The sequence below is a fragment of the Hyperolius riggenbachi genome, chromosome 12, assembly GCF_040937935.1.
Source record: "Hyperolius riggenbachi isolate aHypRig1 chromosome 12, aHypRig1.pri, whole genome shotgun sequence".
In the NCBI taxonomy this organism is placed as follows: domain Eukaryota; kingdom Metazoa; phylum Chordata; class Amphibia; order Anura; family Hyperoliidae; genus Hyperolius; species Hyperolius riggenbachi.
Genome location: NC_090657.1, coordinates 3,590,818 through 3,611,285, shown reverse-complemented (window position 1 = coordinate 3,611,285; position 20,468 = coordinate 3,590,818). Strand labels below are relative to the sequence as shown.

The 20,468-nt window shown below is 45.6% G+C and overlaps 1 protein-coding gene across 1 annotated transcript in view; it reads left to right on the top strand.

Moving 5' to 3' along the window:
- The window catches only part of LOC137541988 (alpha-N-acetylgalactosaminide alpha-2,6-sialyltransferase 1-like), a 253,511-nt gene that overhangs the window by 216,230 nt on the left and 16,813 nt on the right, over window positions 1-20,468 (top strand). The window contains exons 6-7 of the mRNA XM_068263567.1: window positions 1,380-1,469; window positions 18,889-18,988. Of these exons, the coding sequence (XP_068119668.1) occupies window positions 1,380-1,469; window positions 18,889-18,988 (190 nt within the window). The remainder of the gene's footprint in view (window positions 1-1,379; window positions 1,470-18,888; window positions 18,989-20,468) is intronic.

The following is a 20,468-nucleotide window of genomic DNA, read 5'->3' as shown; positions in this document are numbered from 1 at the left end:
GCTAAGCTCACCTCCATGTGTACACACGTAAAGGAGAATATTTACAAAATACTTTTCCGATGGTATAGAACTCCTGACATACTATCTAAAATCTATCCTGAAGTCACTGATAGATGCTGAAGGGGATGCAACCAAATAGGTACTCTAGAACATATCTTTTGGTATTGTGCTAAAGTACAACCCCTATGGGCTAACATCCAAATGATGATTTTGAACATAACAGGAACATTAGTTCCCATGGACCCCATATATATGTTACTGGGCAAACCTATCCCCAAAACTAAAAAAAACGTCTATGAGACTAATCACGCACATATTGACAGCCACTAGACTCTCCCTAGCCTCTTGTTGGCGCAACCCATCTGCCCCCAGGATTTCTGAAATTTATGCTAAAATTAATTGGACCAAACTGATGGAATCTTTAACGGCTGTTCTCAGAGATACAGAACCCAGACACAGTAAAATATGGGATCCATGGGAAACCTATTTCCTGAACTATGACCCCCCTTGAACAAATAGAATATCTTGTCAGCTATAGGCTCACCATCTGCGTTTCAGGAAGGTGACAACATTTCTGATACAATCCTAACCATTCAGAAGAACCTGAGCTATACTTTACTTCTTGGGACCTGTTGCTGTTGCTCTTACTCTTGCTTACTACAGCACACTGGGCTATTCGAGGACAGACCTGGTTTATTATTGTTTTTCTTTCTCTATGTTTCATACCTTCTTCTTTTCCTTTATCCAGCAACTCTTCTTATCCCACAGTCCCTTTTATTATTCTTTTCTAGTTTTCTCACCTTCATCGTTATAATATAAGTGTTTAATTGAACAGTTTGCCAATAACCTGAAAATAAGATGTTAGCCATACCATATGTTATGCTGTGTAACCTATTATCATATCTGTCGAGATTAGTATATAAGTATACACAGATTGTTCAAATATGGATGCTTTTTCAGATGCTATTGGTATGCAACTTTATTTTCAAAAATCAATAAAATTTGTGTTGAAAAAAAAAATCTTCCAGAAAACTATATTGTGCGTACCTGGCATAAAGGAAAGTTCAGCCAAAAACAATCTGCATGGAGTTTGTATGCGCTCTATGTGTTTGCATAGGTTTCCTCCAAGCAGTCGGGTTTCTATCACACATCCCAAAACTGATAACTTGTTTGGTATAAGACTATGACAAAGACATTAGATTACTAACTATGGCTAGGATTTGATTGTGAGCTCTTCTGGGGGGCAGCTGGTGAATCTGTAAAGCGCTGCAGAAGATGTCAGGGCTATATAAATCTAGATCCTGTACATTGAAAATTGACGAGCTATATATCTATCTTTTATCAATTGGAATGACCATTTACAATATCTCTTTCTTCAGGCTTCGCCCCCGAGATGAATTTGAGAAAGATTTTGACTTTAGGAAGTTATTCGTTGTCCATCCGGATTTTGCAAGGTATCTAAAGAACCGGTAAGTTCATCCAAATGTCTGAAGATACAGATAATATTCATTCCTGCCAGACAGCCCCATTTCATTCAAGTACAGATAAAAGTTCCGTCATGATGGCAGTAATAATGTGAGCATGTCTAAAGCCAATATACAGTATCTAGCCAATCTATCTAGCCAATCTATCTAGCCAATCTATCTAGCCAATCTATCTAGCCAATCTAACTAGCCAATCTATCTAGCCAATCTATCTAGCCAATCTATCTAGCCAATCTATCTAGCCAATTTATCTAGCGATGATGGAAAGATTAGACCAGGAGACAAATCTCTCTCTATGCAAATCTGATTCAGCTACCCATACACTGCAGGCCAATTCCCGATCAATTTCATGCTAAAATAAATCCAGAATCAGCATCTGCTGCCTCGATGCCCCCAAGGCTGTCCTCGAAATGTTCTATGTGCCCCCCCCCCTCCCCGGTGCCCAGTGCACTATACATTACCTGTCCATGTCTGCTGCCCATACATGCCCCCCACGTGGTTGCTGAAGTAATGTAGGTGCACGTGTGATGTTTAAAGGGACTCTGAGCACCTCTCATGGACATGCCTTTTAGCCAGACTACTTCCAACAAAATCATGCTATGACCCCTCTGGAGGAGCCGCTTGCAATGGCCATGCGTGTCACTTCCTCTTCCTGTTTCATTCAGCGATGCACTCCTCTAACAGAGAAGACAAGGGTGACCCGGAAGTTATAACATAGCCAAGATGGCAGCCGCAAATTGAAATTGAAATCGAACAAAAACTATTTGGTGTAGAACGGCGATTCAGACATCAATAGAGATGTCGCAAACCTCTGATTTTCGGTTTGCGAACCCCGTTCGCAAACTTCCGCAGAAGGTTCGGTTTGTGCAAAAGTTTGCGAACTGCAATAGACTTCAATGGGGAGGCGAACTTGGAAAACTAGAAATGCTGGCTAGAAAAGTGATGGAAAACATGTTTCAAGGGGTCTAACACCCTGACCCCCAGGTGGCGGAGTGGGATACATGCCAAAAGTCCCTGGGAAAAATCTGGATTTGACGCCAAGCAGCGTTTTAAGAGCAAAAATCACATTCAATGGGGTGTGGCTTAACACCGGAGAGGAATGGCTGCCTGAGTTCTGAGCTCCTGACCCAGACGTCGCTATACTAAGCTGTTACAGCTCCCACCCGCACCTATACCTGGCAATGAGCAGACGAACTCGAGGACAAACAGCTGCTGGCACTCGAGAGACTCCCAAAAGAAATTTGGTCGCAGTCTTCCAGACTTATTCCGCTCACAATCGGAGAAGAAGGCCGCGGCCTCCTCTTCCAAGATGGCGCCGGCCCGCGCTGTATCGCCCGCTGGATCGGCTACCTCCAGAGGATCTTCTGAGCGTGAGTACGAACGCCTAGCCAAACGAAGAGACTCAGTGACATATGCCCATATGAGAGGTTTTGCTGAGGATATAAAAGCTACATTCACAGCCGCAATAGCGGCTTTCATAACACTCCGCTTCCCCTCTCAGACCACAACCTTCTTACCTTCTCAATCAATTCTTCTCTACCGTCAACTCCTCCAACACTACACCATACAGTCACGCGCAGGAATTACCGCAACCTGGATGTGAATTCCCTGACTGAGGCCTTGCAACCTCTAAGTACCCTGTCTTCCTACACTGACCCTGAGGCAGCATCCAGTTACTTATTTAATGTAGTCTCCTCTGCCATGAATTCAGCCGTTCCACTCACCACCACCCGCCCCCGCCAAACTAACCGGCAGCCCTGGCTCACTGAACAAATCAAACAGCTGAAAAGGCACTCCAGGGTGGCAGAAAGATGCTGGAGAAAAAGCACTGCTGTAGAAGACTTCAATTACTATAAACAAACTATGCAGGAGCTCAGGGATGCCCTCACTTCTGCTAAGCAGTCTTATTTCTCCTCGCTCATTTCCTCACAGTCTCACAACCCAAAACAATTATTCAACACCTTTAACTCCCTACTTCGTCCCCCACCTCCTCCCCCTACCACATGTCTGTCAGCCGACAACTTTGCATCATACTTTACAAGCAAGATTGATGCAATACGTAATAGCTTTAACGCGCAACCATTTTTACCAGCACAGCCGTCACCTATAAATTCCTTCTGTCCGCCTGCACCCTCACCCACCACTAACTGCCTCCCCTCCGCTCCACAAGACCAGTCTCCCACTCTAACATCTTTCACCACACTAACTGATCAGTGTCTTTCCTCACTAATCTCCAAAGCGCATCTCACTACCTGTGCCCTGGACCCCATTCCCTCTCATCTAATCCCCCAGCTTTCCTCCTCCTTTAATCCCGCTCTAACAACTCTATTCAACCTTTCTATCTCCACTGGCACTTTTCCTTCCTTATTCAAACAAGCTATCATCACACCACTAATCAAAAAACCCTCTCTTGATCCAACTTCTCTATCCAACTACCGTCCTGTCTCGCTCCTCCCCTTTGCTTCTAAACTGCTAGAACGTCACATCCATTCAGAATTGTCTGCCTTTCTCTCTACCAACTCCTTACTTGACCCCTTTCAATCTGGATTCCGCACACACCATTCCACTGAAACTGCCCTCACGAAAGTTGCTAATGACCTACTGGTAGCTAAATCCAAAGGCCAGTTCTCCATTCTAATACTCCTTGACCTTTCCTCTGCCTTTGACACGGTTGATCATGCTCTGCTTCTGCAGACACTGTCATCTTTAGGAATCAAGGGACAAGCACATTCCTGGATCTCCTCTTATCTCTCTGGACGCTCTTACACTGTCTCCTTCTCTAACACCAAGTCCTCTCCACACCCACTGTCTGTTGGTGTACCTCAAGGCTCTGTTCTTGGGCCACTTCTTTTCTCAATCTACACCCGTGGCCTGGGACAACTAATTAACTCTTTTGGCTTCCAGTATCACCTCTATGCGGATGACACCCAAATCTATCTCTCAGCTCCTGACCTGTCCTCACTACTATCCAGAGTCCCCGACTGCCTACGTGCCGTTTCTGCATTCATGTCCTCCCGCTTCCTCAAACTCAACATGACTAAAACGGAAATTGTGATTTTTCCACCATTGCTATCTACACCCCCACCAATTGCAACCATAACGGTAGACAACACCCCAATAACCTCAACCACTAAGGCCCGCTGCTTGGGGGTTATACTTGACTCAGAGCTCTCCTTTAAACCTCACATTGCCTCATTAACCACCACCTGCTATTTCCAGCTCAAAAATATATTCCGTATCCGTCCCTTCCTCACACAAGAGGCCACCAAAATGCTTGTTCATGCCTTAATCATCTCCCGCCTAGACTACTGCAACACCCTACTCTGTGGCCTACCAAAAAACAGGCTAGCTCCTCTCCAATCCCTTCTAAATGCAGCGGCCCGCCTCATTCACCTTTCCACACGCTCTTCTGATGCAGCCCCACTGTGCCATTCTCTCCACTGGTTACCCATTACCCAGAGGATCCAGTTCAAACTCCTGACTCTAACATACAAAGCCCTCCACGAGTTGTCTCCTCCTTACATCTCCTCACTAATCTCAAGATATTGTCCCTCCCGCAACCTTCGCTCCTCCCAAGAAATTCTCCTGGCCTCTAAGCTGATCACCTCCTCTCATGCTCGCATCCAGGACTTTACACGAGCATCAGCCCTTATCTGGAACTCTCTTCCACAGCCTGTACGTCATGCTCCAAACCTGGACATCTTCAAACGCACTCTTAAAACACACCTTTTCAGACAAGCTTATAACATTCTATAGCCCTTTATTTACTTGTCACAATGTAATCAGAGGCAAAGAATCACTGCCTCATCCATCCTCCACCCCCTTACCTAGTGTGTCCCCCACTACCCATTAGATTGTAAGCTCGCAAGGGCAGGGTCATCCTCCTAATGTTTACTGTTTTTGTAACAATATTTGTGCTGCTTGGAACTCTGCTGTATATTTGTTAGTTGTATCTATGTTCCCCTTGTCGTTTTATTGTGCTTTGTAAAGCGCTGCGGAATATGTTGGCGCTATATAAATAAAAAATAATAATAATAATAATAATGAGGGAGGACATGGCAGCAATCGGCACGCGGCTTGATACCATAGAATCAGCAGGGTCCAAGAGAGAAAAAAAGATAAAATCCCTCACTAAGATAGCCTACGCACACGATACTAGATTTATTGACCACCAGCGTCACCTCGAGGACCTCGATAACAGAGGCAGGAGATCCAATATCAGAGTCCGAGGCGTTCCGGAATCTGTAACTGCGGAGCAGATATCTGCAGCCTTAACCGCCATCTTTAATGAGCTGCTGGGGCGCCCAAAAGAGCAGGAGATCGAGCTAGTACGAGCTCACAGGGCCCTGCGTCCCCAAAGGGGAGAGAGTGATCCCCCCCCCCGTGACATTATCTGCTGCTTACAATCATTCCCCTTAAAAGAGGAAATCATGAAAGCTGCAAGGGGCCAAGATGCGGTGATGTTTAATGAAGCTCAGATAGCGCTTTTCCAAGACCTGTCCCCAATAACGTTAGATCAACGTAAGGCCCTGAAACCTTTGCTACTGCTTCTCACGGAAAAGAATATCCGATACAGGTGGCGTTTCCCTTTTGCACTCTCAGTTACAATAGATGAACGTACTCACTCATTGAAAATGCCCTCTGAACTGGAGGAATTCTGTGCGGCCCTGAACATCTCAGTCCCTAAATTGCCACTATGGTACGCAGGCTTCCTGCCTCCCTTACAAGAGCCGGACAATACCATCATGTCCCAGGAGAGCAAGACCCGTCATACCCCTGCTAAGCAATCCAAACAGGGACGTAAATCCTCAAGCAAGCAAGGGTCTCAAAGGGACCTCTTTGACTCTGATCAAGCTTCTCAAGCAGAATGAGTCTACTTAGTTGGCTGGCAATATGTGATTAATCATATGCACCCTTTTTTTTTCCCATCTTTGATTTTAGGTGGACTATAAGGTTAACTTCACCACCTCTCGGAGACTAAACCACTAATTCTTCTTGTTAAAAACGTCTGACTGTCCCGATATATGTTAATGTTATAATGCTTTATGATGTTTTGGTTTCATGCAGGTGGGGACTACGTCCCTGATGCGGCGCAGCCGTCCCATGGACTGGCTGAGGCTGCACACGGGGACAGAACTTATTTAAACTTAATAGGTCTGGGTCTCTACAGAACTTTTGGGTTAATATTGTACTGTGTTTTATACTCTTTCAACAGTGATTTTTGACTTGTCTTTATTCCCCGAGTTGATAAGTTTAACCATCCTCCCTGGTTTTTTTCTACACCTCCCCAACAGAGAGCTTGACTCTCTGTCTTTTTCTCACACGCTAAGTGACACGCCGCTCATAGCCAGGTGTGTCACGTGAGTATTCTCTAACCTTTGCACTTTTTTGCATAAGCGAAGCTGATTGACGCTTACGCTCCGATCCCAGAGTAGACCTAACCTTTCAGACCTACGTCACGAGCTCTATACGATTTCCTTAGCCTACATAATATGATTATTTTGTCTGCTCTTCTACTGACCTGGCCCTTTTTTTTCATAACTTGCAGTATGTCCCAGTCCAGCTCCCCCCACCACTCTCCCTGGAAAATCGTATCATGCAATACTAATGGCCTTAATATTCCTGAGAAAAGGTCAACATTTTTGTCCTTTATAAGGCAGGAACATGCTACTTTTGCCTTTTTTCAAGAGACCCACTTTCGTCAGGATGCGGTCCCCAAATTCTACGATAGATTCTACCCGACCCACTATCACGAAACCTCCCCCCTACAGAAGGCAAAGGGAGTGTCTATCCTTATCCATAGATCTATACACTTTTAGTTGATATCCCAACTAAGCGACCCGGAAGGTAGATACCTCTTCTTGCAGGGAAAGATCCATGACAGAGATGTGACGCTGGCATCCATCTACAGTCCAAATACCAATCAGGTCAGTTTCTTCAAAACAGTGATAGACACGTTACTACTATTTTCCAAAGGGATGCTGATTCTAGGGGGAGATCTTAATTTGCCACTAAACCCCCTCCTGGACACGTCAAATGGTTCCTCAGCCATGAGATACAAAGACCTTAAAAAAATTAAAGACCAGCTAGACAGACTGTCTTTGGTAGATATGTGGAGGCTTCTACACCCCAAAGACAGAGACTATTCCTTCTTTTCGGCTACCCACAAAAAATACTCAAGACTAGACTACCTGTTCTTACAACAGAGAGATGCCTCCTTGGCTACTCAAGCCTCAATTGGGATCCAGTCTTTGGCGGACCATGCTCCGGTCTCTTTATCAATCAACCCGCCTTGGACAGCCCCTACCTCTTTCTGCTGGAGACTAAACCCCTTCTTATTAACTGACAAAAATAATATAGAGCTGCTAAGGAGACATCTGTCTGAATTTTTCATGACAAATCAAAATAATGAACAATCAGACTTGCTTATATGGGAAACACATAAACCCTATATTAGAGGACAACTAATCCGCATGGGAGCTAAGGCCAAAAGAGAGAGACAGGCTGCCATAGACCACCTATACACGCGCATTCGTAAATTAGAAAACCAGCACAAAAAATCCTTACAAGATAAGACTTTAGAGGAACTAGCTACCCTTAGATCCCAGCTATCCTCCTCCCTATCATATGGGGTTAGACGCAAGTTCCTACTTGCTAATGGCACCTTTTATCAACATGCCAATAAATGCGGCACATTACTGGCCAAGGCCCTTAGGGAAAAAACGGCTAAAACACATGTGAAATCCATCACCAACGCAAAAGGGGAGAAGAAATTTACCATCCCTGACATAGCGGAAGAATTCCGCAAATTTTATCACTCTTTATACAACCTTCACACTCCCACTTTAGGCAAAAACTCCACTCTCACCAGAAAACAGGCAATTTCTCAATTTCTAGAAAAATATGGCCTGGCCTCTCTTGATCCTAAAGAACGAGACAACCTCAATGACCCCATTACAGAGGAAGAGTTTTATTTAGCTGTAAAAGGACTAAAACCAAATAAAAGCCCAGGCCCAGACGGCCTTACGGCCCAATATTACAAACTCTATGCAGACACCTTGTGCTCCCATTTTCTAGACGCTTTTAATAAAATTACGGAGTCAGCTACCCCATCGAAGCAACTCTTAGAAGCACATATAACGGTAATTCAGAAGCCAGATAAGGACCCACAGTCCTGTGCTAGCTACCGTCCCATCTCTCTTCTAAATACTGACCTGAAGCTTTTTGCCAAAATCCTGGCTAATAGAATACTACCTATTTTAGAGTCTAGGATCCATCCCGACCAGGTTGGTTTCCTACCGGGGAGAGAAGCAAGAGATGGGACGATGCGAGCTATAGGTGTACATGCATGGCTAACTCGGCATTCGTCGGAGGGATTTTTCCTCTCGACGGATGCCGAGAAGGCTTTTGATAGGGTTGCGTGGGACTTTCTTAAAGCCTCCCTAGAGCATATGGCACTGGGAAAACAAATGCTTAACTGGATCTCCCTACTGTACGCCAACCCCACGGCAAAGGTCAAGGTGAATGGCTTTCTATCAGACTCCTTTCAACTGGCAAATGGCACCCGACAAGGGTGCCCTTTATCACCTTTAATTTTTATTACAGTTCTGGAGCCTTTTTTAAACTGGGTCAGAGAGGACACGAACATCAAGGGCATACATATGGGTGGGAAAGAGCACAAGGTGTCTGCATTTGCAGATGACCTATTATTTTTTCTATCCTCTCCTAACACTACCCTGCCCATTCTCCTAGAAAAAATGAAACATTTTGGAATCTTGTCTAACTATAAAATTAACCTAGCTAAATCTTCAGCTTTAAATATTTCTCTTCCTTCTTTGACATGTGAACACCTGAAATCAGTTTTCCCTTTCCAATGGGCAAAAACTTTGCTGCGATATCTAGGCATCCAGATACCTATTAAACTTACACAGCTTATAGATTTGAACTTCCTCCCAATTATTAAAAGTGTAATTGCTGATATCCAGAAGTGGGGCTCTTTACCCCGCTTGTCTTGGTTTGGACGCATTGCTTCCATAAAAATGAACGCACTACCACGTATTCTATATGTGAGTCAAGCAGTACCTGTCTATCTCTCTCAGAAATACTTTGCATCCCTACAATCCTCCATTAATAAATTCATCTGGGACAAGCGCCCAGCTAGAATCAAGCACTCTATACTCGCTCTTGACAAAACTGAAGGAGGCTTGGGACTCCCAAATATCTACAAATACCATCAGGCTGCGGTCCTTAGCCGAATACTAGAATGGTGTTACCCTGGCTCCACTAAAAGATGGATCCAGACAGAACAGGCCTTTTCTGCCATACCACTAAACAAGATCCCCTGGCTACCTCAATCTTGCCTACCCGATCTTATAAAAGCAAATCCACTGATGCTAGCCACAATAAAAACCTTCCAGCAGTTCACCTCCAAAAGCAGCCTGTCCACTCTCCCAGGCCCTTTAACCCCAATAATCGACAACCCGGAATTCCCACCAGGTCTCGAGAATTCCTTCTTAACAGGACTGAAATCTAGAGATATCAGACTTAGAGACGTGTCCAGGAGGGGTGCTCCCATTCCTATTAAGAATTTGACAATTTTTGAGGAAGGAATGACATGTCCCCAATGGGCCTACTTACAATTAAAAAGCTTCATCAATTCCGCCTCCAAAAAAGGTAATCTATCAAGAAAACTGACGGACTTTGAAATTAAAGCATCATCTAATCTACCCCAGCGTCACTCTGTGTCATGGATGTACAAAGCTCTTTTATATTTAGAAGCCCCTGAAAGACTTCCCTACCAGGAAAAATGGGACCAAGCCCTAGGGAAAACTCTCTCTGAGGAGCAATGGGACCACATCCTGACGAATTCTCACAAAGGCACAATTAATATTAGCACACAAGAGTTGAACTACAAACTCATATCCCATTGGTACAACACGCCTGCCAAACTTAAAAGCATGGGCCTATCCGATAACGATAAGTGCTGGAGATGTGGGAACACGGGAGGGGACCTCATACACATCTTTTGGACCTGCCCTAAAATAATTAACTACTGGCACCAGGTTCACACTTGGGCAAAGAAAATCTCCTCCATTGACATCCCTTTCACCCCAGAGACATATTTACTTCATGAAATCCCTTTTTCATTTAAATCCTACAAAAAGTGTATACTCATACACCTAATTAATGCAGCTAAAGCTATAATCCCTGTACTATGGAAATCAGAGAACCCCCCGGCCATTGCCCAATGGTGGGATAGAGTGAATCGAATAGCTGATATGGAGGAGATAGTTCTTACAGCCCAAGACAGGGTAGACAACTACATTAAAACATGGGCCCTATGGTATGACTTTCGTGACTCATCTGATTATAAGTTAGTGATGCAAAAATCTTAAACCAATTACACTGCTCAAGAAACGGTTACTCTGACCGAATGTGTTAAAGCTTTATTCCATGCTATTTCTCTATAGACAACTGATGATAGCTTACTACATGTTAAGATTTAATATGCCTTTGAATATATGACTTATCCTTGTACACCTATATACATGCTTTTACCATCTTTGTATGTTATTTGATCATATTCACTTAATAAAGCTTGAATGTGAAAAAAAAAATCACATTGAATGCTAAATTGCAGGCCTAAAGTGCTTTAAAACATCTTGCATGTGTATATGTTACGGCCAGAACCCGAAGTTTGGCCACTTCTAGTTCTGGCCGGCCACTTCGGGTTCTGGCCAGCCAATGCGCGAAGTGGCCGCTGCGCTGCGGCCAATGTTAGAAATGGATTGATTCCTCTGAGGTTAATGTATCTTCTGCGCCGCAGCGCAGCGGCCAAACGTATAACAACTTCGTTAATTTATTGCAATTCAGCCGGCGGCAATGTAACAATTCAAGCCGCCGGCTTTTTCTCTGCCTCTCTCTCCTTCTCCCCCCCCCCCGCCTCTCTCTCCTCCTTCCCCCCGCCTCTCTCGCTCTTCTATGGGCAGCCGGTGGGGACACGCGTGTCCCCCCTCTGGAGTCGTTCGTCGCGGCAGGGTTATCCTGCCGTTCTTGCAGAGCGGCTGCTGGCAGAAGCGATGTCTGCAGCCTCCCCGCTCTGCTGCCCTGGCGCCACGAACGACTCTCGAGGACACGCATGTCCCCGCCGGCTGCCCATAAGAGGAGAGAGAGAGAGGCAGAAAAAAAAAGCCGGCGGCTTGAATTGTTACATTGCCGCCGGCTGAATTGCAATAAATTAACGAAGTTGTTATACGTTTGGCCGCTGCGCTGCGGCGCAGAAGATACATTAACCTCAGAGGAATCAATCCATTTCTAACATTGGCCGCAGCGCAGCGGCCACTTCGCGCATTGGCCGGCCAGAACCCGAAGTGGCCGGCCAGAACTAGAAGTGGCCAAACTTCGGGTTCTGGCCGTAACATATACATCAATCAGGGAGTGTAATTAGTGTACTGCTTCACACCGACACACCAAACCCACTGTGTAATGCACCGCAAACAGCTATTTGTGTTGTGACGGCCGTGGTGGACTACTGCGCTGTGCGCACCATGGCGAGATTGCTTTTCCTCACTCAGTGATGTCAGGTTAGGTAATGTCTGTCTGCCTTATCAACTTTCGATGGTTCTTTCTCTACCATTGTTAAAGCTTATATCTTTTTTTTTTTACATTACATTTTTTACTTGCTGTTCAGTACCTGCAACGAGAATCTATTATGGAGGGCAAGTGTGCTATTGTGGCCGGGGAATCATTGCTGGTGTGATTCCGGTCCAGAGTTGTAGCCTAACAAACGGCTACCACCACACATCCAGGCAAGGAGGGCATCAGGCATGCCCGCCCCGAGGTAGTGACCAAAAATAAGAATACAGGACTCAGGAAGAATTTTGAGGCCCTAATTGTAATGAATCAACTTTAAATCCTTTAACGAGAATGCAGTGAAAGGTATGCAGTGACTGCAAACAGCCATTTGTGTATTGACGGCCGTGCTGGACTGGTGCGCACCATGACGAGAGTGCAGGTTTTGGTGGCTTTACAGCCCATATGGTCGCACGGCTGATGTAGCTGAATGACAGAACAGTGACTGTCCAGCTGTTCAAATTTGGTCTGACCACAATGAAGCAACAATTATCTTTGGTATACCCTCCCCACCCGAGACTCTCACATAGCCGGCGGTCATTGCGTCATTGTGATACGCAAGCGCCTTCACTGCGGCAAGGTGATCACGAAGGGGGATGGGCACATGTACATGTCTTTTGTTTTTTTTTGTTGCAGCCGCCCGCAGTGCAGCCAGAAAAATTAGGCAGGCATGTACACGCACCAGAAAAATTTGTATAGTGGCCGCTGCTAGCAGCGGCCTTAAAAATTCAGGGATCCACCTAGAGTCCTGGACCCTGTTGGTGGTGGTGGAGAAGGCAAGCAGCCTGCAGGCAGAGATGCTGTATGTGGGGACTGACTTAGTCTTCGGTCGGGCAGTAGCCCTCCAGGATCCATGCCTCATTCATTTTGATAAAGGTGAGGTACTGAACACTGTTGTGACTTAAGCGACTTCTCTTCTCAATGACAATGCCTCCAGCTGCATTGAAGGTCCTTTCTGACAGGACGCTTGCGGCAGGGCAAGAGAGAAGTTGGATGGCAAATTGGGACAGGTCTGGCCACAGGTCAAGCCTGCGCACCCAGTAGGTCAAGGGTTCATCATCGCTGCTCGCAGTGTCTACATCCACAGTTAAGGCCAGGTAGTCGGCTACCTGCCGGTCCAGGCGTTGGTGGAGGGTGGATCTGGAAGGGCTATGGTGAGGCGTTGGACTAAAGAATGTCTGCATGTCCGACATCACCCCGAGATCGCTGGAGCTTCCTGTCCTTGCCTGCGTGGACTTGGGAGTTGGAGGATTACTGCCAGTGGTACCTTTATTGCGATCACAATCCTGACCTCGCAGCGTGGCATAGGATTTCCCTGTAAAAAATTCCAAATATAGTGCAATATTGCTTCTAATGAACCACCCAGTGATTCACTTCATATGATAGTGTAAAAGCAGCCTCCACCAGTATACAGAGGAAACACGGGGGAATATTTTCACCCCCTTAGTGAGTCTCACTCACCAGATTGCTTCTTGTGTTTCAAGCATATAAACCCTCCATCCTGGGCAATCACAATTCAGGACCTTTGAATATATAAAGCGGGACTCGCATAGCATAAAAACTTTTTTCATTTATTACTAAAACTGCATAAAAACATGCGTACCGGATTCCAAAGCATAAGCGCTTGTATGTGCGTGTCAGCACCGCCGCGGTCGGATCTCCGCTGCACACCACAGTCCCCGCTTAGCTTCCTCCTTCCGTCCCACGTGACTCCTTAGCTCCGCCCTGCCTGTGGGTGACATGTGGGTGACAGATGTGGGTGGGGTGGGCAGCGGGAGCCGGCGGGGACTTAGGGTCCTGCAAGGACGCGTAAGTGTATGCGGCGGCTGAGCGGCGAGTGACGTCGGGTGCGGCGTAGTTACAATGTAACAAAGTTGTTACATTGTAATAACTTTGTTACATTGTAACTGATAGAAAATTTCAGAGGCTATTGCGAGGGATCATTTATTTAAAGGGACAGGTAAGTATTAGTGGTTAATTAAGAATATTAAAGGACTTTTTTTGTGGTTATGTTTTTTGTTCAATTAAAATACTTTTTCTAAGTGTTTGTGTGTTTATTTACTTTTAACTCTTAAAGGAAATGGGTAAGAGGTACAAGTACCCCTATACTCATTTCTCCTGGGAGGGGGGGTGGGCATCTGGGGGACCCCTTTTTAAAGGGGACTCCCAGGTGCCACCATGACCCCCCCCCCAGGAAATTGCGGCCCCCACCTCCACCACCCATTGGAGGTGGAGAAGAGCCCCTTGTCCTTGGATTGGACAAGGGCTCGGAGGGGGAGGGGAAAGCTTGGCTGCCCCTCCCCTTCCGAGACCCTCCAATCCATGGACCATGCGGGCTGGTATAGTCAGGGTGCGGAGCCCCACGCGGCCGGTGCTCCGCCTTCTGGCTATCCCAGCCTGCATGGGGGACAAGGGTTTAAAGAGGTCTGGGAGGGGGGACCCCACGTCGTTTTTTTTTTATATTTCCCACACTCAGAACGAAGTAAGTAAAACTCTTCCCACTTGGGGGAATCTATGAAAATAATACACTATTGTTACCTGTGCAAAAAAAAATGACATTTTCCGCATTTAAAAGACATTTTTCCCCTTGAAACTTAAAAATCAATTTTCTCAAAAACTATAAGGTCTTTTTGAAAAAAATGTTTTCCTCTTATTCCCACTGATCCCCTTAATATACCCTGGGAATTTGGTGTTCCTAAATTTTAAGCAGGCTTTGCTATTAACCGTTAAAGTCGGCGGCTTTTTAAATGTATACATTTTTCCTTTGAAACTTTAAAATCGATTTTCTGAAAAACTATAAGGTCTTTTTGAAAAAAAAAATGTTTCCTCTTATTCCTTCTGATCTCCTTAATATATTCTCCAAATTTGAGGCTCTTAGCAATTTAGAGGGCTTTGCTATTAACCCTTAAAGTCGGCGGCTACCTAACATTGATCCATGCATCAACTTTTCCGCTTGGGAGCATGGCCTTACGCATTAATTGCTAGTAGGAAATTTTGCGTAAGACAACACCGTAACAACTTGCATTATGGTATTCTTACGCGTAATTGCATAAGGACCATGTGTAATTACAGACATGAAACGTAGATAAATGTCTACGCCGTAACCGTAATTCCGTAATGCGTAATAGCGTAAAATTACGCGTAATGATCCGTAAGCGTAGTTTTTTCCATTACGCCCAGCACTAGTTGCTCCTGCCAATGTCAGTGATGCTGATCCTCCATTCCAGATCCATGCATGCCTCCTCTTCTTCAGAATCAGAGCCAACATCCCCCTCCTGGGGTTGGTAGTCACGGTCCTTTCTCTCGTCATCATCATCATCATAATTATTATCACCAGCATCATACACATCATACTCCCCCTTCTCAAACAATTGCTGGGATGTTGATGACCCCCCAAACCCCTCTTTTGCTGACACCTCAGGCAAGGAATCCCCCCCCAACAATCACCATCACCATCTTTGACTCTTCCGCAAACCTCATTGTGGCCAGAATGTCAGTGGTGGTAACAGCCCTCATTACGCTCTCGGTGTCTGGACTACAGAGCACGCTGACTGAGGGTAGGCTGCCCACTGGGGTCAACATGATGACCGACGAGTCGCCATGCACTGCTGCATGGCTGCTGCTGCTCCTGGGAACAGGAGTGATGGTGGGGGTGGAGGTGTGTGTTGTAGAGCTGGTGGTGGACTGCTTGTCATCCACCATCAGCTGCATCACAGGCTCTACGTCTTTCTCCTCCAATTTGCGGCGTCGACCCTGCTGAAAAATGGCCGCTACATGCTGCTGCACATGTGCAGTGTGACTCCCCCTATCAGCTGGGCACCAAGTGCATCCATGGCCATTGGCTAGCGGTAAAATGGACACCGGTGCGGCAGAACTGCTGGCGGTGACAGTGCCAGCAATGTTCCCTCTCTTCTTGGCCTTGATGGCCTCCCCCCGGGTGCCAGTGCCAGCAGACATAGTGCAAGTTTGTGTGTGATGATGATGATGTCACCAGATGGATGTGGGGTACTTGCACTTTATTCAAATCGGGGTAATTGGTGTTGGACTTGAATGTATCTGCACGGAGTGACAGACAGCAGAATAGAACACAGAGTGCACACTAACGGATGGTCTGTCACACACACTGACACTCAAAGTCAGCAGCACAGCAGAAATGCAGTAGTCACACAGACAGTACTACTCTAACAACTAGCACTGCAGTACTGAATAACTACACAATAATACAGTAATTTTCCCTATGCCCTAAACTATACTGTAGCTAAGGCAATAGCACAGGTCTGGCCTGTTTGCACAAACAGCACACACAGACACAGACACCTAACTAGCAGAGCTGCTACAGGCTGCAACAGAGACTGTCACAGCTCACAGACAGCAGAGACTGTCACAGCTCACAGAGACACACACTAACTACAATCACAATACAACACACTACTACCGTCTTTCCCCTAAATTAAGACATCCCCCGAAAATAAGACATCCCTTATATTTCAAGCATGCTTAAAATATAAGACATTCCCCGAAAATAAGACACCCCCCCCCCGCGATCCTCCATGCCGCGGAGCCACCCACCCCGCCCGCACCACCGCTGTGCTGCCGATTTACCTCCCTGCTGCTGGCCCCCCTCCTCCAGCAAATCGGATCTCCCTCTGGCGTGCGCTGTGCATAATGCAGATCTCAGATCAGCAGGGAAAGGCATCTAAAGTTGTATAGTAACAGCGCTAACGTATACAGAAAGTAAACAGAGATCACTTCCTGTATACGGCGGCGATGATACTGTACAAGTTTATCTGCCTTTACCCGCTGATCTGATATTTGAATTATGCACAGCCAAAACGGAGGGGGGTCCGACTTTATGGAGGAGGGGGTCAGCAACAAAGGAGGTAAATTGACTGCAGCAGCAGCGCAACCGTCCTGATTGTACTGGATGTCTAAGCTTAGTCAGTTGAATTCCATGCATTCACATGGAGAGGTGTTAACATCTGCAGCAGAGGCAGGGAGAGGGGGGGAATATGCCTATATACGCTGGCTACATATTAGGGGGATTTTGGCCATATACTGGGGGGTGTGAGGGTGTGTGGGTATACACTAGGGGTTTCTGGCTATATACTAGGGGAGATCTAGCTAAATACTGAAGGGGGATCTGGCTAGCACCACAAAATAAGACTTCCCCGAAAATAAGCCCTAGCACATATTTTTTTAAGGAAAAATTAATATAAGACAGTGTCTTATTTTTCTGGAAACATGGTAGCTATAATACAGGTGTTAAAGAGGAACTCCAGTGAAAATATTGTAATAAATAAAGTGCTTCATTTTTACAATAATTATGTATAAATGATTTAGTCAGTTTTTGTCCATTGTAAAATCTTTCAAATCCCTGATTTATATTCTGACATTTCTCACATGGTGACATTTTTACTGCTGGCAAGTGATGTGGCTGCTGTATACTGTTTTGGCAGTTGGAAACAGCGGTAAACAGCTATCTCCCACAAGGCAACAAGGTTCACAGACAGGAAACTGCTGGAAGTACCTTGGTACTCAGAGCTTCTTGTGGGAGGGGTTTCACCACAATATTAGTCATACAGCGCCCCCTGATGGTCGGTTTGTGAAAAGGAATACATTTCTCATGTAAAAGGGGTTATCAGCTACTGTTTGGGATTAAGTTCAATTCTTGGTCGGAGTTTCTCTTTAAGCTGTAAAAATGCTGGGTTTAAGGGCCTTTTTCCACTGGCTGCGATGCGATTTAAAAAGCGCATCGCAGCCGTTTTTCTAATCGCTAGAGCACCGCGATAACATGTAAATCGCGGTGCTCTTTTTCCACTACGGCGTTTCGATCGCGATTCGTTTTTGTCAAAACGCGATCGCCGTCCTGCGCGATTCACGACGCAATCGCAATACATTCCCGGCGTCGGTACAGCAGAACGCCGACAGTGGAAAAAGGAGCCTGCGTGATCGCAAGCGCAGGTGATTAGCGCTTGCGATCGCGCTTGCTAGTGGAAAAGGGCCCTAACACAGTATAATGCACTTGCTTTAGCCAAAAACACTGGAGTTGTCTCTCAGTGGCAGTCACAAAGCAAGGACGAGATTCTCATCATGGCCACCTCTTTATATACAGGAGGGACTGACCAAGGTTCCCCTCTGTGATTGGTTGCTTGGGCTTAGGTTGGGAGCCCTCTGATTGGCTCAATGACGTCATGGACATCATTTCCATGGTAACAGTACCCAGATCCGGATGTCCGCATGATATCCACGGATATCCGGGTATGCGACCAAATATCAGCATAGAGCTATCCAGATTTGGGCCCAGGTATCCGGAATCCGATCGGATAGCTGAAAACAGTTCGGATATCCGGGTTACCCGGATATCCAGAATCCGGATGATCATCCCTGAAAATAAACTCATTCCCTTATTGCAGGTACACTTTAAGCACTTATCATATCTTTTTACAACGTTTTTCAATCGTTTTGTTGTAATGGCATCACACTCCTATGAGTTGGAGAAGTTGGGAAGGGTGGGGTCTTCATGTTAATGCTACTGAACAAACTGTTACTTTCTGCAGTCATCTTACAAGAGGTGCAGGGAAAGAAGAGGTTAACCTGACAGATTCAATTTTAATTACACAAAAAAAAATCCTTGCATGGCAGATAAAAACAATAAGCTGTTACTTTCTGGATGAAAGTACACAATAAGTGATTGTTTTATTTTTTTCCTAGCAGAACCGACAACACTGTTGTGAGAGATAAGTGAACAGTATATATTTACATGTCTCTACAGATTTCTAAGGTCAACAACACTAGATGGAAAGTACTGGGATATATATAGACCAAGTGCTGGTGCCCTGTTTCTACTGACAGCTCTACATCTATGTGACGTGGTAAGACGTAGTATCTTCTCAACAGCACTGAACAATTAACACTTTTTGACTTAAATAGTGTGTTTGGAGTAGCAGGCTGACTGTTCCAAAAGATAAAGTGAACATATATTTTAGAGCACACAAGAAATGAGAGGAATAAGGAAGCAGCCATATTAGTTTCCTATTAAACAATATCTGGCAATCCTGCTGGTCTTTCATGCATTGGTAGTGTCAGAATCACACATGTAAAGAAGCAGGCCCCAAAGACATACATCTGAGCTGCATGCTTCTTCAGGGTCTATGGCCAAAAGTATCAGAGACAGAGGATCCACAGGACAGCCAGGCATTGTACATTGTTTAAGGGAAAGAAATATGGCAGCCTTCATACTTCTCTTACTTCAAGTGTATTTTAATCAATTTTGCAGTAAAAATACTTTGTCAAAATGAGAATTTTGGGGATTTTTTTTTTATCAACAAACTTTTGTAGTTGTACAATAAAATAGAAAATCAGAGAAGGGATAGCTAAAGCTTGTTAAAGTCATTGTGAATCATCAAGATACTTCCCTAAGGAGAGGGAGGACTCGGGATCTTATAGAGCCTTCCTGCTCCTCTCCTGGCCCCCTCCGTTAAGCGCTGGTTGTCCTGTTTGAATCCCCCGCCATGGAGGACTTCAAAGTCTTTGGGAGCCAAATCCTCCTGAAGACAGGCAGCTCCATACTAAGTGCGCGAGACAAGGAGTCTTTCAGTAGAACTCGGGCTCCCAAAAACTTCTGATGCCTCCTTCAGCACCAGAGAGCAGTATTTGACTAGATATGTAGCGAACGGTTTGCCGGCGACCGGTTCCAGGCGAACTTTGGTGGTTCACGTTCGCCTGGCGAACTTTTGCGGAAGTTCGATTTGCCCCATAATGCACTATGAGGGTCAACTTTGACCCTCTGCATCACAGTCAGCAGGCACATTGTAGCCATTCAGGCTACTATGCCCTGGAGCCCCACCCCCCCCTTATATAAGGCAGCCTCCGGCGGCCATTACAGTCACTCGTCTGCCTGCTATTAGACAGACTAGGGTGAGCTGCTGCAGATTGTTCTCCTAGGGACAGATTAGTTAGGTTGTTGGCTGCTTAGCTTGCTCCTGGCTGATTATTATTGCTTTTATAGCACCCCTCAACAGCTCTTTTCAGAGACAGCTCTTTTCAGAGCTAATCCTGTTCTGTGTGTGTGTGTGTGTGTGTGTATGTGTGTGTGTGTGTGTGTGTGTGTGTGTGTGTGTGTGTGTGTGTGTGTGTGTGTGTGTGTGTGTGTCAAACTGACACTTTTGTTGCATGCACAGCCTTGCTAATTGACAGTGTGTGTGCCACTGCCAGCAGCCCAGCACATTCAGTGACTACCTGTGTGTGTGACAGGGAGCTGCACATTGTACTACCCAGTACTGCATATACCCCAGTACCTGTTGTGTTTACTTAACCCACCTCATCACTGCATATACCTAGCTTTGTGTTGAG